The sequence below is a fragment of the Anomalospiza imberbis genome, chromosome 1 (genome assembly GCF_031753505.1).
Source record: "Anomalospiza imberbis isolate Cuckoo-Finch-1a 21T00152 chromosome 1, ASM3175350v1, whole genome shotgun sequence".
NCBI classification, from domain to species: Eukaryota; Metazoa; Chordata; class Aves; order Passeriformes; family Viduidae; genus Anomalospiza; species Anomalospiza imberbis.
The window spans coordinates 93,763,495-93,787,038 of NC_089681.1; the positions used below are offsets into that span (position 1 = coordinate 93,763,495).

The window sequence follows — 23,544 nt, forward strand, 5'->3', positions numbered from 1 at the left end:
GAATGCACCAAGGTCTATCACCGGGTCTCTCCTCTTCTGAATGTAAAGAATTGTGTTGCAGTTTTCTTGAGTCAGATGAGAAAATGTATTACCTGGCATTCCTGTTACATTTGCATACACTATAAAACTGACACATTTTGTACATGGACCACCCAAGACTGCAACTGTGTGCTTCAGATACTGAAAGCATCATCAACAGGCTGGTGCAAAATGCAGTTTTGTTTCTTGTCTTTAGCATTATGTTTTACTGACACTGACATTTCAATGTGTCCAAGGACTAAATTAATCCTCAAAATGGATAGTGGAACCAAGACTGATGTTTACTAATTGTTAAATGGACATCTACTCTCCATTTACATATCAATAATTTTGTCTTGATAAGAATTTTCTCCATACTTTGTGTACCAGACTAGAAATTCATTCATTTAGTCACGGTAGGAGAGGCGTAAGAAATGAAGCATTCTATCTGCTGGACAAAGACTGAGAAAGCTAACTAGATCCTATTTTTCTTATGGTACTCCTTTGTCACCTGAAACTCCCCAGAGTTTAACCCAGAAACTGCTCCAACTGATAATACCAATCAGCATCTACAATTGTTAATATTGCAATAGCTATGTGATACAGTGATATAGTATTATGTCCAGCCCACCAGTAGACCTCTGACATCTACACCAATCCTAAGAATGTTTTCAACTGGAGATATTTTAACTGTGAAAACAACTGAGAGATTTTCAGATGTTACAGAGAGAAATATTTATCTTGAGGATTAGTAATCTGGCCCCTAATGGCTTTCCCTTCTTCTTCTACTCCCCTACAGCCTGCCTTGTGACAGCTTTTGAAATACTATACCTTCTTGTTTTCAGATAGCTTAAGCATTCGTTGAATAAAAAACCCACACCCACTAAATACTCTGCATTTATTGCCATGTTACACAGAATTAGCTCATACTGTACCCAGTGTCTTCTTATATGTCGCACTGCTGGCATTTGCTGGCAAATCAAAGCCCGTGAGTTTCCTAGGGATTGATTTAGGGTCAATGTGGCTTTGCTACTGTAAGAATAATGATATTTACCCATCATGTTAAGAATCAAATATGGCAGCAGACTCTATAATGCCCTGAAAGTAGGATTGCCTCGCTTTCTGTTGTTATACATGCTAATTGTAGGTGCAGAGGCCCTGTGAACTTCCATTACAATTCCACATAAGACATACATATTACCTCATAAGCAGTCTTAGCAAAACAACATTCATGTTTGCCCACAGACCAAGGAAACAACTTTAAGTTTGCTAGGTTTGATGAGTTACTAACAGTGATGGTATATAAATAACTCACATTCTCATATCAGAAACTGGACTAGTGGCATCAATCTTTCTTACACATTTTGGTAGATCATCAAAATATCTTTAAATACTAAAGAAACTTGAACTTTAAAAACCTAAATCTGAAATATGGCTCTAAAGAAGAAAAGACTTTTCCCTCATATGTCTCCACTCTTGTACCCCTTATTTGCAATAAGGAAGAAAAAATCTCTTTTCCAAGGTTTGTACCATTGAATAGAGCCATCTCCTTTTAGGATTGTGCACAGTAAGATCACTGTAACCCAGCAGTATATAAGCTTCAGAAATGCATTTTTTAAAAATTACAACTTCAGAAAAAGGTTTTCAGCTGTACAAAGTAGCTGCAAATCTTTCATTTTTCAGTTTTTTTCTATTTTTATGAGTGGAATGCCAGCAACTATCATACACAAGGGAAAAGGAGCTGATATAGCTGATATATCCCTGTGAAGATAATTTCTTTGAGAATGTTAGGTAATGGTTTATTTATATGTCAAATCCTTATGTTTAAAGAGGACCAGAAACTCTAAGTGAACTTCAAAGACATCTTCAGGGGCATGTAAGACATTTCATAGGAAAGACAATTTCTCCTACTTTAGGTATTACATCTTCATCCCATGAGAATGAAGAATCTTTATGATCAGTAGCTAATCTCAGTTTTTCAGTATACAATTGTGCTGAAGAAATGGGACTTTTGCAAATGATGACAAAGAGATTTGGAACAAAGGTGCATGACTGCAGACTCGCTAATAGACAAGAGAGACAAGGTCTTGAGGATGAATATCTTGTACCCTTAGGGCAATTAGGAAAGATCATCCTCCTTTCTGCAGTAATCTCCCTCCCAGAAGAATGTTCTGTTTTGCATCTTGATGCTCCTTTTTGAGGGAAATTCAGTAGAGACTACTGCACCAAGAACTGCAGTAATAAGCAAAAACCAGATAGGGACTGGTTGCACAAAAGCATCAGCAGGAAAAGAAAAGAAGCAAGCAAGCAAAAAAAAATTAACTTATTACATCCTCTGATGATACATTAGAACTGCTACAAAAATATCAGTTAGAGATTAATTTATAGCTTTACAAGTGGAAATTGCCCATTTCAGTGCTTCTGTTCATCCTAACTGTAAAATACAAACTGTTAATTTTTTCAGAGTATCCTTCAAAAACTCGAGAGTAAGAAAAGCACATTTTTCATTGCCAATAGGCAAGCTAAGAAAATCCAGAAAATGATGCCCACTCTTTCCTCTTAAACATCACTATCCTTTTCAGTGATGGATACTCCAGAAGCTATTATAAGAAGAATATGCAGTCTCAGGTAGAAGATCACACTGCTCTCCCACCAAAGCCATTTCAACCACTGTGTTAACATTAATCGGTATTCTGAATTGCAGTTTACAATATGAAACCCCTCTTCAGGCTGTGATCTCTTCAAAGGCAAAACCCAGACTAATGTTTTTAATAGTGCAAGCAAGAAGAAATGCATTATTGATAATGTAATTTATTTTGATTAACAGATAAGGCAAATTAACTCAGCTGCAACCTCCTCAATCTTCTGCTGCCTAAAATAGAGAGAGCTGCATGAAGAAGGCCAAATAAGCTGCTCTAATCTTTCCATCTGAGGGAACTCAAGCAGCTATCATTCACCACTGTCATTTACATAACTGGTAGAGGAAAGAGGAAACTCACATGCTGAATATGGAGATAGTGCTCAGTTTGTTTCTCTGTTTTGAAAATAATAATTATTCCTTATATTTCAAAGCATATAGGAATGACAGAGCATTCATCATAGCTAATCCAACTATGGACTTAAAACAGGGTTCAACTCCCAGAACCCCTGCAGTGACAGCTGATTTACACTAAATTGGCATGGATCAGCAGAGAGATCAGGACAACAGCTTGCAGGGTGTGGTACCAGGAATCACACAGGACATTCATGAGGGGTAATCCTCACTTTCCAGAGCATAGTACTACAGCTCTGGGATCCGTAATACCAGGGCAGGTTAGCACTCAAATCTTTGACAGCCATAACAACAGTGACCAGGCGTCTGCAGAGCAGACTCCAGAGACAGCCTGCAACAGTGGAAATTTGATCCTGGTAGAGCTTCTGTCTTTTGCATGCTTGTTTGGTCAGAACTTTACACTGCCTTTATTACTTCCATGTCATTTCACAAACAAGCAGGTATTGACTTTCTATATAGTTCCCATTAAATTATGTACTTGTTTAGTTAAAACATCCTGGGAAGAAATTATTACAGGCAAGAACAATTTTTGACACATCAGATGAATCTCCCAGAAGTGAGATGGTTTTTGACATTTAAAAGTGAAACGAGGTTCAGTCCAACATCCTCCACCTTTGAATGAACAGTGATAAATTTACCTCAAAATTAGTCTTGCTACATTGTACTTTATACCAATTAAAAAGAAAGAAAGAAAGAAAGAAAGAAAGAAAGAAAGAGAGAAAGAAAGAGAGAAAGAAAGAAAGAGAGAAAGAAAGAAAGAAAGAAAGAAAGAAAGAAAGAAAGAAAGAAAGAAAGAAAGAAAAGAAAAGAACGTCCTTAGAAGGCATAGGCCTCTTTTCAACTTCTTGTGAACAAATTTCTTAAGTCCTGCTCAAGCAAAATATTCTTTTTCAGCCTGATGATACTCAAATTAAGGATATATTTTATGTATATATCTTTTTAAAACTGTGTTTATTAGTGTTATTTCATTTTCTAATTTTGTGTGCATAGATAATTGCTTTCATCTTCTAAGAGGTAATCATAAGCAGATTTATGACAACTGACAAACATTTCTACATTGTAGTGTTTGAATGAGTAACCTATGAAAAAAAATCCACAACAGCCAAGTTAAGCACTCCCTAATTTTATGTGCTAACCACTGTAAAAAGTTAATTATGTTTACGTCTATGAAGTTGTACCGGAGTATGCACAAACATTTGAACCCAATAATTAACATCTTGCTCCGGAACAAATATATGAAAGGTGAAATATTGCTCTATAACATTTTTCATACTAGCCACACATATTGCAACACACATCTCTGGATGAAAAAGGATTTCTGTAGTTCCTGAACCACAGCTAAAGAAGGAACCATCTTTCTTGTGGTTCTTTTTTTTTTTTTTTTTTTTTTTTGCACTTTATTGCTCACCTTAGAGCCACACACTAGATCCACATTTCTGGGATTTTTCATTATTTCAAATATTGAAGGACAAAACAGCTTCTCTGTATATATAAAGTGCTTGGTGATTTTATTTCTGGAATCAGCACATGTGGTAAATTCATGCAGAATATAAAGAGCTGATCAAAGGAGTAACTATATCGTTTCCTCATATTCCTCTAGACATGTATCTTAAAAACTTGAAGCAAAGCAAATTTCTTCCATGAAAAGGTTTCTCAGAGGAAGAAAGTAAGAAAGAAAATCACATTATTTTGGAAATTTTGAAAAAAAAAAAAAAAGATTCCATTCTACTCATTGATAGTCGCTCACACCCATCCATCATAGTCCACCAAAGATAAAGCTCAGCTCAAAAACTTGAATCAGTCTCTTCTGCTTGCACTCTTTCCTCGCCTTCCCAAAAGCAAGGGTCTTATAGGAGTTAATACTGCCTGAGTTCTTCCTGTCATAAAACACAAACATTTCAAGTCCTAGACAAAATTTTCTTATAACATTATGAATTAATCAGAACATGAATTGTGTGTGAAGCTATGCCTTTTCCACACTCATAATAGACTTTCTTTCTAACAATTATTCCCTCTTGATTATTCCCTCTTGACACCACCAAGAGCTTACAAGGACAAGAAGCAATGCTTTTCTGGCTCATCTCTGGTTTTCCATACATGTAGCCTGCATTTAATTATGTTTGTATCGCTTTATGGTAACACAGAGAAGAGATGTAAAGCCAGGAATATATGGCATTTTGCATCTGAGAAAGTTAAAGACAGTAACGAACTGTGATAGACAGAAAACATTATTTTATGCTAGCTAATGTTTTCTGGAATGGCAAGAGAAGGAATGCACTGCATCTAAACTGACAGAAAGAGATAGGATGCTAGAAAGAACATTTCTGTTCTAGTTTGTAAGGCCCATGTACAGACAAGCACACATTCAGGGCTGTGCTTGAAGGAGATGAAAATAAATTGAAATCTGCACTACCTAGTAGTTATATTACACTGGCTCTGTCTAGCAAAGCATTGCACTATGAAAATAACTGAGGAAAATAAAATGGGGAAAATATTTAGAAGCCTGAATGGCAGAACATATCAAGAGCAACTACTCCCTACAATTAACATTTTCTCATAGGGGTTTAGCTTTGAATATATTCAAAATTACATGTTCATAAAAAAAAAGAAATTAAGGAAGAAAGGAGTAGAAACCCTTGATAACTTATCCCATAGAACCACCAAAAATCTTTAACCCCAAATTGGCAGGCCCTGAGCTCAGAGCTGCATAAACACTGAACACTTTGTGAAAACTACTTTTCCACACAGTAAGCATGTAAATTAAATACAGTCCATAATTGCTAATATTACATGCAATGTTTTGCTATAAACTAGGGTCTAAGCAACAACATTTTACCATTTTGAAATGAAAACACCCTTGGGCTTACTTTAATAACATTAAAATAATAGCAGTAGCAATACATGTGAAGACAGTCTAAACCACACATGTTAAAAAGGAATGCAACCATATAGACCTGTAATACTGTATTGCCATTGCTCTTACTGTATTGCTACTGCTATATAAAAGTTAGAGTAAGTTATGCAGTAACTTTGCAAGGCCTCCAGACTGAGACATAGCAGACTTCTTCTGGGTTAAAAGTTTAGCTTTTCAGGCTGAATTTTTTTAACTTCTGTGCACATTGTTTTACCTGGTTTATACATTTTTCCCTAATTGACCAGATCTCTCTAGTTCATTTTTGTTACTTTTGATTATCTTTGTATGTCAGCACAACAGTTTTATGACTAAAACATAGCACTGCACTATGCAGAAATGTAGGCTTATGGAAACACAGTACAGACCTTGAGAAGGGGACACACAGGAGATGGTGTAGAGTACAAGCATGGGATTACAAAAGGTGCAGCACAGACTTAGTACTGAAGATAACACCCATAGCTATAAAAAAGACTCCCCAGTGGTCAGTTAAAGAAATGTGAACATGGAGATAACCAGATCTGGTATTAGTTGTAACCAAGGGAACAAAGAACAAGTATTTAACATACATTAAAAAAACTATTTTAAAAATTTGGATGAAACATGGTACTGTGGAACAACAAAGGAAGAGAAATGAATATATCAACGTTAGCATGAACATCCCCTTCCTTCCTGTGAAAGACTCCAGATGCTGCCAATGTAAGCAACGCTACCAGCAGAATTAAAGACACCACTCTTAGAACTTGGAGAAGCAGGAGAAGGGAGAGCCTAACATCAAAGAAAGTGGGTAGAGACTGAGTGTATAACAGTATTAGCTTGTTTTTTAATTATTATTTTTGAATACATTTTTTAATAGAAGCCCTCTTTTTCTTCAGTAATAATGGGATCTTGCCTATTAATAACAACTAAACTTCTCAGATAAACTGTTATTGACTATGTTTCCAAGTCACATGATTCTTGACAGTTTCTCAAAGGCTTCTTGTTTCTCAAGCATGCAGAACCACCAGCATGCTGTTAATTTTTGGAAACCCACAAAGATTAGCAGTGTCAGCAATCTGCAGACTCAGGAAACCAAGAGCATAATAATCTCTATGTGAAAAAAAATCCTGAACTCTACATTCTGTAGAAAATCCTACACTTCAGCCCCTAGATAAAATGACTGTGGTCAAGACCTGGCAAAGCCTATGCCACAAATTAAGAAACTGCTTTGATTAGAAAGGAATAAAAACCCTGAACCCCCCAAATTTTTAACAATCCTTCAATATGGACTAAATATGAAATGAAAATTAGAATTACACACAGATATTGAGAAACTCTAAAAACAGTGTTCCCCATCTTTGGAAAGGGAGGAAAATAGTGAATTCAAACAGATTATTAATGGAGAGATATGTCTGAATTCTAGAGAATATTATAGAGAATAGAATTCTAGAGATATTCTTGATACTAGTATTTGAAAAGCATCACAAAGAATGAACTAGTAGACTCCCTCACCATATTTTATATGCATGAAGGAGAAAAACAGAATTTTGCACTGAATAATAATGGCAATGTAGCTGAGCTGTCTTTGATTTACAAGCCCTTTTATTAGGCTACTATACTCTGCCTACGTGAGAGACAAAGGTGTGGAGATTAACAGTTCTGTCAGTGATGTGTTCATTAATTTTCTTTTAAATGCTAGCAGAAATAAGATTAACTTTGGCATAACAATTCCTAGTGATATTCTATAATATTATCACACTAACCTGCAAATAGTTAAGATTATAAAATAAAGTTTTAAGTAATTAATTATTTAAAATAAATTATACCAATTTTCCCCCATTATCCTTTACACAGTCTTTCTAATCCCAACTAAAATTTCTGGTACTTGCTGAATCCATAAAAGTGCTATCATACATATAAATAAATATATATGTAAAATCAGTTTTAAATGAAGACAAAACAAAACAAAACAAAAAAAACCAAAAAACCACAAATCAAACAAACTAACTGAAACCTATATTTGTTTCACCACACTTCTGAAAAAAAAATTGTGCTAGTTTATGAGAGCACTATTCTTTCTTCTGCTCTTTGTTACTCATGCTGTAATTCTAGTTTTTTTTCTGAAAGATTTGCTCTTTCATAAAGACTTCTGTGATATGTTTGGGTACTTTGGTGGTGTATGATTTAGTTTTTAATTTTCTGGAAATAAGAAGATATTTTTTAAAAAAGGGAACTAAAATATTTAGAGGGTCAAAAAAAGTTATTTAAGACATGAAACAGTGCATATGCCACCCCTGACTAATTTCTATGAGCAGCCTTTGCCTTCCTTACCCCATCTGGTCCTCATGTCTCTAACACTCACTCACTGCATTACAATAAAAATTATATTAAGATCCTTTGGGTAGGATTCTGTATTTCTGTAATGGCTCTGAAGTACCTAACATATATCTGGAATCTGTAGAGGGAAAAAAAAAAAAAAAGAAAGACAAAAGGAGACAAAAGTCCAAGATTTTAAAACTTCATTTGTAGGTTCAGCCATCTGTGGATACATTGTTACCTTATATGGCAGCAGCATTTTTTTCCATGATTCCGAAAGAAAGGAGGAGTCCAACTAACATGATCAATATGCTATTGGTTATATATACCACTTAGATCCTTATCACAATGTCAGATAAGGCATGTAATATCAGCTGTGAAGTCAGCATGTCTTTGACATGACCTCAAATGGGATCAAGATTGTTCCCAAGTACTTTGCATATTTTTTAGATTGGACTTTTATATAAATATATATATATATATATATATATATATATATATATATATATATATATATATATATAACCTATTACTATATTTCTATTTAGAAATGAGCAGGACATATTAGTACATTGGAACCTTTCATTTAATGAATAAAACACTTACTGAGTGGCAAGTTCTGTCACATTACTCCCCTTACTCTCATTACCTCCCTGTACTTGCTTTCCCGCTCTCCTTTTGCCTTTATACATAACTATGCCTCACGCATGGCATGGCATGGCATGGCATGGCATGGCATGGCATGGCATAGCATGGCATGGCATGGCATGGCATAGCATGGCACAGCACGGCATGATCTCCACAGACAATACTGTGCTGTCAGAAAACTATCACTTGCAAATTAAATGTGCTTTACTCAATAGAAGTCATGACAAACTTCTGCCAAAATAAGAATTGGTTTTACTATGTAGAGAATTTGTACATTTAAAATTATGCAAGTCTTAAGCATGCTATGGGGCACACTCAGTTTCTGACCTGGCACTATTGCATTTAGTGAGGCTTTTGGCATTCAAAGATTTGCAAATGGATATTTCTCAGACTTTGTGAAATAGAAGATGTGAATCTAAACGCTCACTTTGGAAAAAAATCCTTAACTTAGCTATGCCTGTTTTTTAATGGTTGAACTTGAAACAAAATGAACTATTTGGTCGTGCTGACCAATTTCCAGTTTAACGTCAATGGAAGTTACTAGATCTGCAGTCTCCTAAAGCTCAGGCTAAACAAAAATAAAATTTATTCCCAAGTTGGTCCCCTGCCTGAATCACAAAAAAATCAAAGAGGTCTTTAACAGAATACCAATCTCAGTGATTGGTGCAGGCTTTTCTGCAATTTTGGATACTTCAGATATCTGTTCAAAAATTTAAATTCATCCATTTGCTTGGGGCTAGTGAGCAAGGGGTTGGGAAACAGAGCAGAGCCTTTCACGCTACTACAGCTCTGCACAGAGCAGTCCTGCTTCCCTGACATATCAACTGCATTCTGTGTGTACAAGCACGGGGGCCATCATGATAATATCCGGTGTCTGAGAAGCAGATCCCAGTCACAAGGAAAAGTTCACTCTAGCCCTTAATAAAAAGGCTCAGCTACTCTCAGGCCAAGCAAATAAAATTCAGATGATGCAGCCTTTACGTATCTTTAAACTTCCAACCATTGCAAAGTTGTTCTTTGGAAAAGCAAAAAACTTCTTTGTAAGGGAGAAGTCCCTTCCATACATGGATATGGTCTTCAAATCAGAAGACTTATTCCTTGCCAATATGCCACAAATCAGTGTGCATTTCTGTGTGATACACGTTCACAGACCAGTTTTTATTGCCTGACTCTGAGCTGGTTTCTGCCTCCTGTTATCAGTAAAGTATACTGCTTTGGAGACTGCATACAAACCACTGAAATTACTCTGATTGGGGGAGATGGTGATGAAGAAGAAACACAGATGTTATATCAGAGGTTAGTCAATGATTTCTATGCATTTCCAAGCCAGTTTCTTGCCTGATGAATAACTGAGTTAAACTAGTGTGAAGGGAGAGAGACAGAAGATTATTTCTCTTCAAGATGTTTTACATTCATGACCTTGCTAAAATAATTTATTGAGCAGACATTATTGACATCTTCTTTATGTTGCTCATCTAGAAGAGCAGATGCCACACTGAGCTGCAGCTTGGCATCAAGGAAAGTCTGCCTGTGTGTCAGGGTAGCCAGTATAGCCTGGACTCCCATAAGGACTAATTGGTACTCCAATAAAAAGAGCTATCTTTAGCCATTCAAAAAGAATATTCTAGTGTTTTTGACATCCTCCGAGATGCTTTTTAGGGCAGGTCCTCAGAGAGCTCCTGCATTTTATCAGCTTTCCCTCTCATGGAAACTCTAAATCGCATATTTAAAAATAGACCATCAGATAATCTGGGTAAATCATAAAGCTCAGCTTATCTCTCTCTTCCCCTTCAAAATATACAATTTATTTTGTCTACCAGCTCAGTAGCGTGAAGCCATCAATATGAATCCTGTTTGTCTCAGTAACCCCACTCAGTGACTGTCCCTATGTGTCTCTATTCTGTGCATGCATATCACCCCGAGGTGTGTGTGTCTGTGTAGGCACTGAAGAAGAAGGATCCAGGAATTCACAGTTCTGGGCACAAAGGTGTACAATCCTGTATTTATGCCCATCACAACTCTTATGGAGAATAATACTAGCATTTTGCAGAAGTAATATACTAAGTACTTCAATTATGCATTAAATTGTTGTTTAACACCAATCTGGACAACAGAAGCCGCATGCTTCTCCTGAGGACAGGCATAATCAATGCGTGCAAGGAAGGACACAAAAATTTTTCAATTCCTCTTTCCCAGTGGTTCACACGAACCACATAATACAGCCTTCACTGGCAAACCCCGACTGCCAGCCCACACTTTTCCTATACGCGCATCTCCTCATCCTCCTCCCCCTGCCAGTGCGGCCGATCAAGCCACGAGAATCGGAGAAAGCCCTGCAGGGATATAAATAGCTCCTCGGGGGAGGAGGGGAGAGTGCAGCAGCATGTTTCTAAAGATGCTTGCTGCAAAGGGAGGTTTTGATGGATTAATCCAGAGGGGAAAGGGAATCGCTAGGAAGTTCACTGCCACAGCAGGTAATGTCTGTGGAAAGAGGGCAGCAGCTGCCCTGGTGAAGCTGAAGGGGGAATGCTCCGCTTTCTGGGAAAGCAGCGAGGTGGGGTTCGTATTTTGAGTGTCCCACCTATTTCAAATCGTTTCCTCAGAGTCCCCCCGCAGATGGGCTGTGTATAGGCAGGAACGGCCCACGGCTGAGACAGCGAGGATACGAACCAAGTTGGTGGAGGTGTTATTACCTCACGCAGCTTATTGTCTGTGCCAAGTTTGAACAGAGCCAGGTGATGTTACTGGTGCGCTCTGTATTGTACTGACTGTGCATGAGGTGCTCTTGAACTTGCCCCCATGAGCGGGGCACGGTAGCGCTGGCTTCCCTGCCCTGTCCCCGGTTTTCCTTGGAGTGACAAAGCCGAGAGGTTCCGTCTCCCCAGAGCTGCTTTATCCCCCCTTGCCTCCCGGAAACTTTCGGGAGCAACAGACACAGACGCCTGAAGCACAGTTACGCGCTCGCCCCTTCCCCTCAGCCGGAGCACTCCTCAGCCACCGCCCAGGGCCGCTCCGCGCCTCTCCGATCTCCCTCCCCCGGCGGGCCGGCACCGCGCGGCTCTGCGGTTCTGCAGCGCCCGGCCCGGCCCGGCCTCTCTCACCGTCCTCCAGAGCCTCTGCCGCTTGGCACTGACGGAAGTGGCGGTGACGATGAGGTGGGAGACGGACACCACCAGCCCAAAGACGATGGCCAGCAGCGTCCGGACGGGAAGCAGCGAGTAGGAAACGAAGGTTACCAGCATGAGCTGCCACATGCCCTGCTCGGGAGTGCTGGGCGGCTCCATGCCGTAGGCGCCGAGAGAGAAGGGGCAGCAGAGGAAGGAGAAGGTGAAGCTGAAAAGCAAAGTGAGCTTGACGATCTGCTGCAGCTGGGTAACCTGCAGGTACTTGACATTGGTGACGATGAAAAGGGAGAGGAAGATGATGCAGTGCACCGGGTGCGAACCTTTGGAGATGGTCAGGCTGGGGCCGGAGAGCAGCTCCACCAGGGCTAGGCTGGCGGTGAGCACGATGAGGACGGCCAGTGCCTTGAGGGTGGACGTCTGCTCTAGCTTCAGGTTGTAGCTCTGGAAGAGAGCCTCCAGCTCCTTGCAGTCAAACTCGTCCTCGCAGGCGATGGCATCCAGCAGCAAGGGAGGGGGGTCCCCTAACCCGGCTCCCGCTCCCGACGCCGCGGCAGCCGGCGGGGAGCAGCAGCAGTGGCAGCACTTCTTCCTCTTGGTCTTGACTTTCTGAAACGGTATTTCCTCCATGTCAGTGCCATTCATAAACCCGGAGAAGAAATGATCCTCCAGCTGTCCCCCGCTGCCGCTTTGCCACTTCGCTGCTCATAGAAGAGAGGGGGCTGCGCGCAGGAGCCGCGCCACTCGTCCGCCGGCAGCCCCCGCCGCTCCGCGGGCGCGGGTCCCGGCCCCACCCGCCAGCCGCCCTCCACAACCCGCGCCGGCAGCCGCCCCCTCCGCTGCCACCCAGGAGCCGGGGGTGGTTGGGACGACGGGAGGAGAGTCTCACTCGCGTTAACGTGCCAACCTTCCTGCCTGCAGTCTCACTTTCCCCTCCACCCTCCTCCTACTCCTCCTCCCCTGGTGCTCCAGGGATGTTAATCTCCTAATGACACCAAAACACCATCCAAAGGTTTGGAATCAAACACGGGGAGACGTAGGGGCAAAGGGTGGGTGGAAGACAGAAAAGGGGAGACGGGGATAATCAACAAGCGGCTTTCCCTTCAGATAACCCTATTTTGGGGAGCGGGAGCTACAGAGGAAAGCAAACGGGCTCCCGTGAGGTGGAAAATATTAAAAAATAAAATAGCAACTAGGGGAGAAAAAAAATTAATCCGAGCCAGGGGTGTGGAGGAAAAGTGCTGCAGAGGGGCTGGAAAGAAAGCAGGAGGGAGGGAATGGCAGGGCAATCCACTTCCCAGGTCCGAGATCATCTCACCGGAGCTGGGGGTTGAGAGGCGCCTGCGCGCCGATAGCTTGGGAAGCTGGACACGTCACCACCAGGGCTCCGCATCTCGGGAGCGGCGGGATGACCCGCCGCCCCACAAAACGCCCGGCGTTTACTCTGCCGGGCGCCCGGGGCTCGCTGGCCGATGGCTGACAGCCCCGTGCTGCCCGCCTGCCCTGGCAGCTATTCATATATATATAGATGCATAGGTACATATATATAGAGATACACACACACATGCATACATACATATATACAAATATATGTGTGTGTGTATGCGTGTGTGTGTATATAAAAATATAAAAAATCTACATATAAAGACATAGAAGTACATGTAAATATAAATACATTTGAAATATGTAGATATATATATATGTGTGTGCATTTATATAGATTAATCCGGCTTCCTTTCAGAAATAAAGTCGTATCTGACTGAATAAATATTCTGATGTTACTTGTTTTTGCCTAGCTTTGAAGCAGTGGGAGAAAGTGTAGTGAATGAGAAAATTTTCAAGAAAACACACTTCTGTGAGCACTTCTGCCTGTCTGGTAGTACAAATCAGTCAGTGGCTGTGGAAGATTACTCTTATGACAGGAGTTGAATATCACCCCACTCATAATTGTACTTCGTGCCTCATCAAGAACTTGGAAGTGTTTTAGAAAAAAAGCCTCTAGATCTGCCTATAATGCTGCTATCAGATACTATTACCAAGTTGCCACAAAAGAATACACTGCAATGTGCTTTTTGTAATCATTGCATCTAATTTTGGGATTATAAAACTGATTTCAAACTCACCAAAGAGTGTGGAGAGGACACCAGTGTTTCTTTTTGGTTTGGGTCGAGGATTTGTAAGATTCAAGTCTAGGAAAATGTCAAAATAGAAGACTAAGGTTATTAACACTTGGCTTTTCAAAGGCAGGGCAGGGATACTTACCAGAATCAAAGTAAAATCCTACTATCATGCATAGGTTGAAGAACTAATCACTGATTTTTGCATCAGTGATGTCAGATTCTGGTCCCAGATTTGGGCTGAAGAGTGATCAACAGTAGGTAGGGATTCTTCAAGATTTGTTATGGCTGTTAATTATGTTGGCACTTCACTTCTGGATAGTAAAGTAGCATTAAAAAATTCTCAGATACATAATCTAAGGCAACATATTTTTATATTAATATTTTAATATTTGATGTTAGTCAATGCCCTACAGACTGAGCATGCAGTCATTCTTTTGAATCTGGACAGACCTCATCAGGAAAAGAGAATTAATTGACATTGCTGGAGTTTGTGTATTACAGATTCAAAATATTCCACACTTGAGACAATGACTGTTACTTACTCTGTGTTCATGGGAAGCAACTCATGGTGGTTTCTTAGACTGTGACTTAGACCCTCAAACACTGCAGTACTGTAAACGCAGCTGATATTTAGACTTCCTTAACATCCTTCCAAAGGTAAGTAAAGGGTTTGGATTTGCTGGCCTGAGTACTGGAAACAGGAAGAGATGTTTAGCTGAAATGAAATTAAACCTGACAAACAAAAAGAGGCTTCCCACTCAGTTCCTTCTCCTCCAATCTATTTTTATTTACTTTGTGCTTGTAGATTCCCCACTCAATAATTATTTTTCATTGTAATCTTATTTTACTTTACTGAACTCAGTACTTGCTTTTTGTATCTCATCTTCTGTAACAGTTTCAAGTATTCACTACCTGGTGCATTAGATGGAGATCATCTTTAAAAGCAATACCTTTCATAAAACTGGAGCTCTTCAGATTCAGGACAATTTTAGAATTAGGCATAACAAAATTTTGCATAGATAGATTTTCCTCGTGTAATTTTTGTCTGAGTAAAGATTGCAAGGATTTTCATCTTTTATCCATATTTAGCATTGCTCATCTGTAACAGAATGCCATTCTCCATGATCGGAGACAGGGACAGAAATCTCTTTTTCTTCTCACTGTCTCTGACAGTAAGACTAAAGACTCTGCATAAAGCCATTGAGAAATTTCTGCAGACTCATTCTAGCAGGCATAGATTGTTAATGCCACCACAGAAATCTATCTAGTGAGAGAAAAGCAGTGATATGGTCGGGACAGAAAAGGCCCAGCACAAAATACTAGGAATGGCCAAGTTTAAATATAAAAATTGGACAGTGTTTTCCTCCTCTCATGGATCTCTGAAATAGATTCCAAACTTCTTCTAGATTTTGGGGAAAGATTTGAAAAAGTATCTTTTTCCAAATCATGCACAGATTTCATTTGAAATCAATCTGGGGACTCCATTCACAGTCTTATTTCAAGAAACATAGAATGGATTTCTGTGAGGCTGCTGAAAAAATTGTCTGAACAGGTCTCATAAGCATTATAATGACTGTTCTTTAATATTTGTGATTTTAAAATTTGACTTATGGTGCATGCATTTTGATGGAGAAGAAATGAAAGAGACCGTTCTGATGCATTACCTTTTCCACAGTTAAACTATCTGCATGTTTGAATTCACCTAACCAGAGCACTTCTGCTACAGAGCTGAAATAAACTTTGCCCACCTTCAGTAAGTGAAAACCTCACAACACCTACAAGTTCAGTCACTAGGAGACATTGGCACTAGTCTCAACAGTGTTGTCCACAATTACTTTTTGGTTTTATCTTTTTCTTTGTGCTTCTTCATACAAGAACCAGTTTTAAGAAAATAGAGATGAGTCTTTCAAGGGTAAATGTAGGCTGCAATACTAATCACCCAGGGAAAAACCTGTGCCTTAGCTTCTGCTCAGGTCTAACAATAGCAGTTTTGTTCAGTTTCCGTTGGACTGCACAGCGCTTTTTCACTCAGATTATTTTAATTACTATTCTATCTGTATAGAAATCTATCTAATTGTGTAATCTACTGGAGAGAAAAAAAAATATGAGAAAAAAATTACATTAAGGCCTTGACCTCAAGTCACTTGTCAGACAAGACTGATGCTGAAGCAATTAGGACATTTGAAAGAAAAACAATATGGCTAAAATGGCTAGTTTGCCAGCAGAGAAAAGGGATGGATTTTCTCCAGACCTCTGCTGAGCAGGGAGTACCAGCATTAAGAGAATTTTAATCCTTTACCTGTCTCTTCTATTTTAAGTCTTCCAGGAGAACATGAGAATTCTGTGATCTACTGAACTTCTGTATTAATACTCATGAATATCTTCAGTGAGCAAGCAATGTGCTTTCCAAACAGAATGTATGCATAGCAAGCAGGTCAGCCAGACCCTTCCAGCTTTTGACCATTCATTTTCTCCATCAATACTGTATCAACTCTCATTTATTTATTCTTCTCCTAAAGTTAGTGCCATCTAATGTCTATCATAAATGCAAAATTTCAGGAAAGAAGGTCGATGCATTTTTCTCTAGTAAGCAAGCCACAGTTCTCAGGATCTCTCCCAAATACCATACCCCATCTGGCCCCGCTTCTGTCTCACCTCTTCCTACTTTATCCTCCCTGTTAAATCAGAGAAATGTCAGGATTTTTCCTTCATGAGCCTGTGGATGGTAGGAGGGTGGAAATGACACAGGAAATGTTTCAAAGCTTCTTTAAAACAGTTTGTTGTGTACTTTGCCAAGGGGTATACAACAGTGACATATATTGATAAAAAACATCAGCAAAACAAGAAATCACAAAACAGCTGCAAAACCTACACAGCACTTGTAGCACCTGCTTTTGTTACTTCATTTTAGATGTGTTAGTTAGAGCGTACTCTTTTTCAGCAGAGAATGCCATAGTGCAAGATACTATAGTGTAGCCATGGATGTTCTGGTACACCCTCATGGTACCATGGAACTCCACAAAGAGAGGTGCCAGCTCAGTTACTGACACCCATGTTGCCAACCCATTACACTTGTATCAGAGCTTGCCAGCTCAGGCTTCATACTATATTTACATGTTTGTGCAATAACCAGGTCTGGAGTCAGGTTGTTCAGGGCTGCCACAGGATCTCTGCAGTCTGGAGACTAGAAATATCATGTTAGCCTTCAACAGCTGACAACCTTTTCCCTCGTTTCCTTTCAGTAAGGTGGATCTTTCAATACATCAGTTATCTTCAGAATCACAATCCCATCCCAGGCTAAGAAATCACCCAAGAAGTTGTGTGGGTTTTGTCTAGTAAGGCTATTATTTTATCTTTCCCAGTCAGCTTGGTTAACAGACTTTTTCTGAGCCAGCTTTACAGTCAATATATTAAAAAAACCCAAACAACAAAACCCAGCCCCCAAAATTACATAAAGCTGGATCAGTTCTCAGGCAAAATACAAATGTTGAGTTCCCACAGACTTCCTTTTGCAAATCCTTTCAGAAAAACCAAGAAAAGAAAGCAAAACTGAACCCTTCTTCCCCCACATCTTAGTACTTGTCCCTGCAGTTGACCAATGAAAATTTCCCAAACCAGTTATCAGATTTGGCAGAAATTTCTGTTATGCAGGTGATCTGATTGACCAAAGCTTTCTTAAAAGTCCTTTAGCTGTCAAACAAACTCAGTAAAATTCAGACCAAGGTCAAACAGTCTATTCTCGTTTTAGGAGTTCTGTAAATGTCTAGCATCAAGGAGCTGGCAGTGCTGGAATGTGCTGGCAGTGCTGGAATGAATCTGATCCTGTTCCATGAAATCAAAGGAAGTTTTGATATTCACTTCAGCTATATTAGTTCTGGTATTATAACTGTGCTTATTTCCGAAGGAAGTTTTCTGTTCCTCTCTATATTAATTCTGCGGTTGCCTAAGGTAAGAGCATAGCTCTGTTCAGACCTTATATTATTCTTGTTTGCCTAATGAAATGTAGTTAAGATGTATTTCAGAATGTGTATAAGGACAGGCATTTTGGTTAGTGTAATCCCTTGAATCTCTTGAAAGAGAAAGACAAAATGTACACAAAAATAAAGACAGAAATTACAGTTGTTTATAATACACAGTTCACTCGTAGCCATATTTCTGATACATCAATTTAAAAAAAATATTAAATAGTAATTCATATTCAGCAGAGATGTTTTCCACCTATTTTACTTATCTCTAGGTTATATAGCACACATATTCTTGAATCACTTATGCTAAAACATGGTATTATAATTTATGAACTGAACGTTTAGTAAACAAATCTTTTTTTTCTTTTTCTTTCTTTTTCTTTCTTTTTCTTTCTTTTTCTTTTTCTTTCTTTTTCTTTCTTTTTCTTTCTTTTTCTTTCTTTTTCTTTCTTTTTCTTTCTTTTTCTTTCCTTCTTTTTATTTTAATGAAGCCTATCAGTTGCTCAAGATTTTTTTAATCCCATGTATATTTTCATTATGTCAAGTTTTCACTATTGGTAATATTCAGAATGTGCTCTGCTATGACTTTTCATCACAGTTCACTCATTAGTAGTTCTGTAATAGCTGCCTCAAGTGCCTCAAGTGCCAGACATTAGGCCCCCTTCTGGACTTTGGATTTGGGCAGAACTTCACACCAGTTTAATTTGGGAGTTTTTCTTGAGTAAGTGTTCTAGAAGCCTGCATATTTTCATCCTTTGCGGAGCTTCCTGTCAAAGAGTGAAAAGTAAATTGACTATATGAATTTTACAATAACAGAAGAAATAAATATATTTGTAGTCACTTCCTACTGGAGAAAGTAATTGCTCCTCTATACTAATTTTATTGTTTTCTGATGATAACTATAAAGCTAACAATAATTTCAAGATATTACAGACAACCAGAGTGTTCTCTGCCAGTTAATACTTGTACTTCATCACTGAATGGAATAAAAATATAGCCCTTTGCTGTTTTTTATAAACCCAAGGAAACTATCCCCAAATCCAGTGGAATTAATAATGAAAAAAACCTTAATGATGCTTTTCAAACAGAAAGATAAGCTTGTTACAGAAGGCTAAGTCGCAGAAAATACTTATTAGAGATTCACCTCCTCTAACACCCTCTTGCAAAGAACAGAGTATCCCAAAACAGCAGGTATCAGACATTAAACTGCTGTTCCTGATGATCTCCACCAAGGGCCAAGATTCCTTCTATGTTATTTCTAATCTATGTAATGGGATTCTTCATGTAAATCCTGCAACTAGCAGCAACTAATTAGGTCAAATTAACAGGACATATGTTACTGGATCTATTTTGAGTTTAAATCCTCAAGACGGAGCTACCCTCCTCTTTAAGGTAACAACTACTGGGTGTTAAAAGTGAAAAGACAACTTTATATTGTGGTGTGTTTACTATTCCTTTAGTCAGAGCCTTGCTCAACATTAAGCCAGATTTCTGGTGGACTTCAAAGCTATATTTATTTTCTTATCACCTGTGCTCCCCCTTCATCCTAAACAATTTGCATAAGCCTGCATAATGCTTCTTAGCTTATGCCTCATTGCTACTATATATAGATGAACTGGAAATTCAGCTTAGTAAAGCAACTTAATTATTTTCTTGTTCCCTTCTATCTTCCTGCCTACACACTGTGCATGTGTTTTTGTGCATGAAGGTGTGAAAGAGAGATCATGTACTTAAAAGGAATTTTAAGCGCTAAGTGTTATTGTTCTTATTAATTATTGGGGGAAACAAAATTTTCTAAATTGATGCAAAATTAGGAGCCATAAGAACAATCCCAAATATCACAGGAATTCCAGTGTATATGTGTACACCTCTGTGTGTTCATGTGAGTGGGTGTGTTTGTAAATGAGAAGCAAGATTTTTTCATTTTTTCAAAAAAAAAAGACAAAAAATATTTTACATTTTCTTTGTGACACACATTGAGGGTTATATAGTCAAGTCAGGTGCTGATATTATTAATAGTACATCTCATACATTTCATACAGGCTTCTTTTCATTTTCTGTGTTATTATTTGCTTAACAATCTGTTTGCTTTCAAGTTTATATTTGCAAATTAGGTTATTTCTTTAAAAACCTAGACATGAAATTAAAAATATCATTGAATATGGAATATCTCTAGTTGGATAGGACTCATAAGGAAATAAAAACAAAACTTATATTTTAGTTAAAAGTAGACATTTTTCTCACAACTTTTGTTTGCAAAAATCATTAAAAATTGCAGCAGTTTAAATATAGATCTGCTTACCTAAAAAAATTAATTTTGTATTTAATGAAGCAAATTTTGTAGCACCTTAGCAGTTAATCCCTGAGAAGCTTCCTCTCCTCAGCTCTGATAGCCCTTTAAATCAGAAAGAGGCATTACTCTAAGGAAAGTTTACCAGTGTTTTTAACTCTAGACTGAGTAGTACAAGCTTGACTACATTCACTATAGATTGGGTCTTATTCTCTTGTCTGAAAAATACCTCACTTCACTAAACAAGGTTAAATGCTATTTTTCTTCCCCTGATCCTGTTTATCAAGTTAATGGGTAGTCTGGACAGTTTTAAGTATTCCAGTTAAGTGGGAGAAAGGTCACTGCAAGACTACTTAAAACATATCAGGGGGTGCTAAAGGATGCTAATGATGCTAAAGTGTTGTGGGTTGGGTTGGTTTAGTCAGGGATTTTATTAATGTTAGTTAGACATGTTCCTTGTACCCCTATCTTTCCCTCACAGGGGTTTGATCCAGGTTGCTCCCACACAGATCCACAGCTACCTGTCAATCATCTCACTCCTCCCAGGGTTTCTCCTTACATGGTTCTGTCAATCAGGGGTTGTCACTCCCTGTTGGGGTGTCAACCTTGTAACCACTCCCTGCTTCTTCATGAAAGTTCTATGTCAATCACCTCACCTTTGCATTTCTATTTGTCCCAGAATGCTGTACCCACCTCTGTTATGTTACCATTGGTTGTGAAACCCTACCTCAGTTTAACCCCATAGGGCGAGACAGGTTTCCACCCTGTCCGCCCACTCCCTATTTAATCTGATGTAATCTATTGTTCATCGCCATTTTGCCTTAGAACGATCTGAGAGTGATTCTCTTAGACCACGCACGGGGAAATAAAAGTTCTCAGTTTTGCGGGCAAAGTGTCCTTCTCTCTTCCCTTCGTTTCCTCTCCGCGTCCAGCCACCAAAGCTGCTAACCCCCGCCGGGATACTCCGCACTCCCGGAGTCCCCGTAAACGTAGCGGCGACGACCTCACAAAGAAGTGCTAGCTGGAGCTTTAGCTGCTTGAGGTCTTAATGAGCAGAAACGCTGCACTAAAGGATGCAGTTTTCCAAAGGATTTCCTAAAGGTTTTCCAAAGGGTTTTAGGGAAGGCAAGTCAATACTAACATTAAAATAAAAATCTCTAGGAATTTCCAACTACCACTGCAGTGATAAAACTTGTGTTTATTTTTGCAAGTACATTTTACAGTTTTTTCCCAGCACTGACATACTCCCTTGGCCTTGCACCAAACTCACCGAAGCTGAAAGCTGACGGGGAACTTTGACTTCCTTTAGCCCCTTGTGCTGCTCCTCAGTGCCCAGTGATGAAGGGCCTCAAGGTGGCTAGCTCTGCTCATTGCACTGCCTAAGAAAAATTTCCCTGACTTCAGTGGTAACTTATCCTACAAGGCTGAATCCAGAGGTTAAGGAAGCTGACTTGATATTTTCCATCAAGTCTATGGAAAAAACTCGTTACAGTTTTATGCCTAGTTTGTAAGTTTTGGGCCTTTGCATTCAATGTATATTTGTGACTGATGGACCTCTTCAGTGATATTTGCCCCTGCAGTTAGCAAGGTGCTTGCAGAGGTCTGTGTGTCCAAAGACAGATTTACCTGTTGAGTAACTAAAATTCTCACCTGCAGATTTTGGGGGTTTTTCTGCAAGAGCACCAGGGGAATTTTTCCAAGGACCCGATGGGGAGAAGTAGCAGCAATAATTCAAAAAGTGATGATAGCACTTTCTGAGGATAACTCAAGTACCATCCCTGATGGTACAGAGATTTCATGCACCATCTCACAAACAATACATGCTGGGGACTCCCCTGCTGGAAAGGAGTTTGGCAGTAATGGACCCAGGAGTCCCATTGGACACCAAGTTTTCCATAAGCAAATTATACGAGTTTATGGCAAAGGTGACTAACAGTATCCTGGGCTGTACTGGAAAAACTCTGTCAGCAGTTCAAGGGAGGTGATCCTTTGCCTCTTCTCAGCACTGGCGAGGTCTCATCTGGACACTTGTATCCAGTTCTGGGCTTTGCAGTACAAGAGACATGGATGTACAGAAGAGAGTCCAGTGAAGGACCACACATATGCTTAAGGGACTGTGAGGAAAGGCTGAGAGACCTGTACTGCTCAGACTTGAGAAGGCTCCAGGGGTATCTTATCAATGTCTATAAATACCTGAAGGGAGGTGCAAAGAGAGAGCCAAGCTCTTTCCAGTGGAAAGTCCACTGACAGGACTAGAGTCAATAGACAGAGAGTGAAACAGATCAGGTTCCCTCTGAATAGCAGGAAACACTTTTTTTACTGTAAATGTGACTGACCACAGGCACATACTGCCCAGGGAGATGGTGACATCTCTGTCCTTGGAGATATTCAAAAGCAACATGGACACAGTCCTGGGTAACTGGCTCTAGGTGGCCCTGCTTGACAAGCAGGTTGGATTATATGACCTCCAAAATTCTCTTCCCATCTCAACCTTCTGTGATGCTGCAATTCTGTGACATATATGGGGAAGGGACTGTTAATCACTCTGGTCCAGGCCCATTCCAAGGTAGGTTATAAGTGTCTCCTGCATTTTCTACACCATGTTAAAAAGAAAAACTAAAATAAATCAGTCTGTCAAAGAAAAAGCAGACTTGAAAATCCACAATCTCCCCTAAAAACATAACTAATTATTGCAAAATATAGAAGTACAGCTGCATTTTCTAATACACCTGATTCTGCAGGGTTATCTGTATTACAAGCTTCTCAGGAGATTAAAGAACAACTAAAGGACCAATTACTTTAAAGTTGCTAGCCATTCATATTCATAGCTTCAGTGAAGAAAAATCCTCAACTCTGTCAAAACTGGTTTTCTCAGAACTGGTAGTTCTGAGAAAACAGGTGAAAACCCCTGGCCCCAAGAAAATAAGCCAGAAGAAAAGAGGTATGGAAATATTTTAGCACTCCAAGTTCGCACATCAGTTGAATGTAAGATTTAAAGACTGTAACTGGTGTTTAGGTTAACTTGGTTGTCAAATTGCTCATGGGATCTGACTTAGAGTGTGAAAATTTGTGTTCATAACCAAAGAAATAATCAAACTGAGCACTATCAAGCTAACCTTCACA

The 23,544-nt window shown here is 39.3% G+C and overlaps 1 protein-coding gene across 2 annotated transcripts in view; it reads right to left on the bottom strand.

Moving 5' to 3' along the window:
- The window catches only part of ADCY1 (adenylate cyclase 1), a 145,116-nt gene extending 132,086 nt beyond the window's left edge, over positions 1-13,030 (bottom strand). The window contains exon 1 of one of the 2 annotated variants that reach the window (XR_011002487.1): positions 12,026-12,170. Coding sequence is in view for 1 of the 2 variants with exons in the window: in XM_068200298.1 (XP_068056399.1) it covers positions 12,026-12,691 (666 nt within the window). In the remaining variant the exon portion in view is untranslated. Of the gene's footprint in view, positions 1-12,025 lie in introns of both variants that reach the window. The other variant, XM_068200298.1, reaches the window with a different exon arrangement.
- Positions 13,031-23,544: the final 10,514 nt, after the last annotated feature.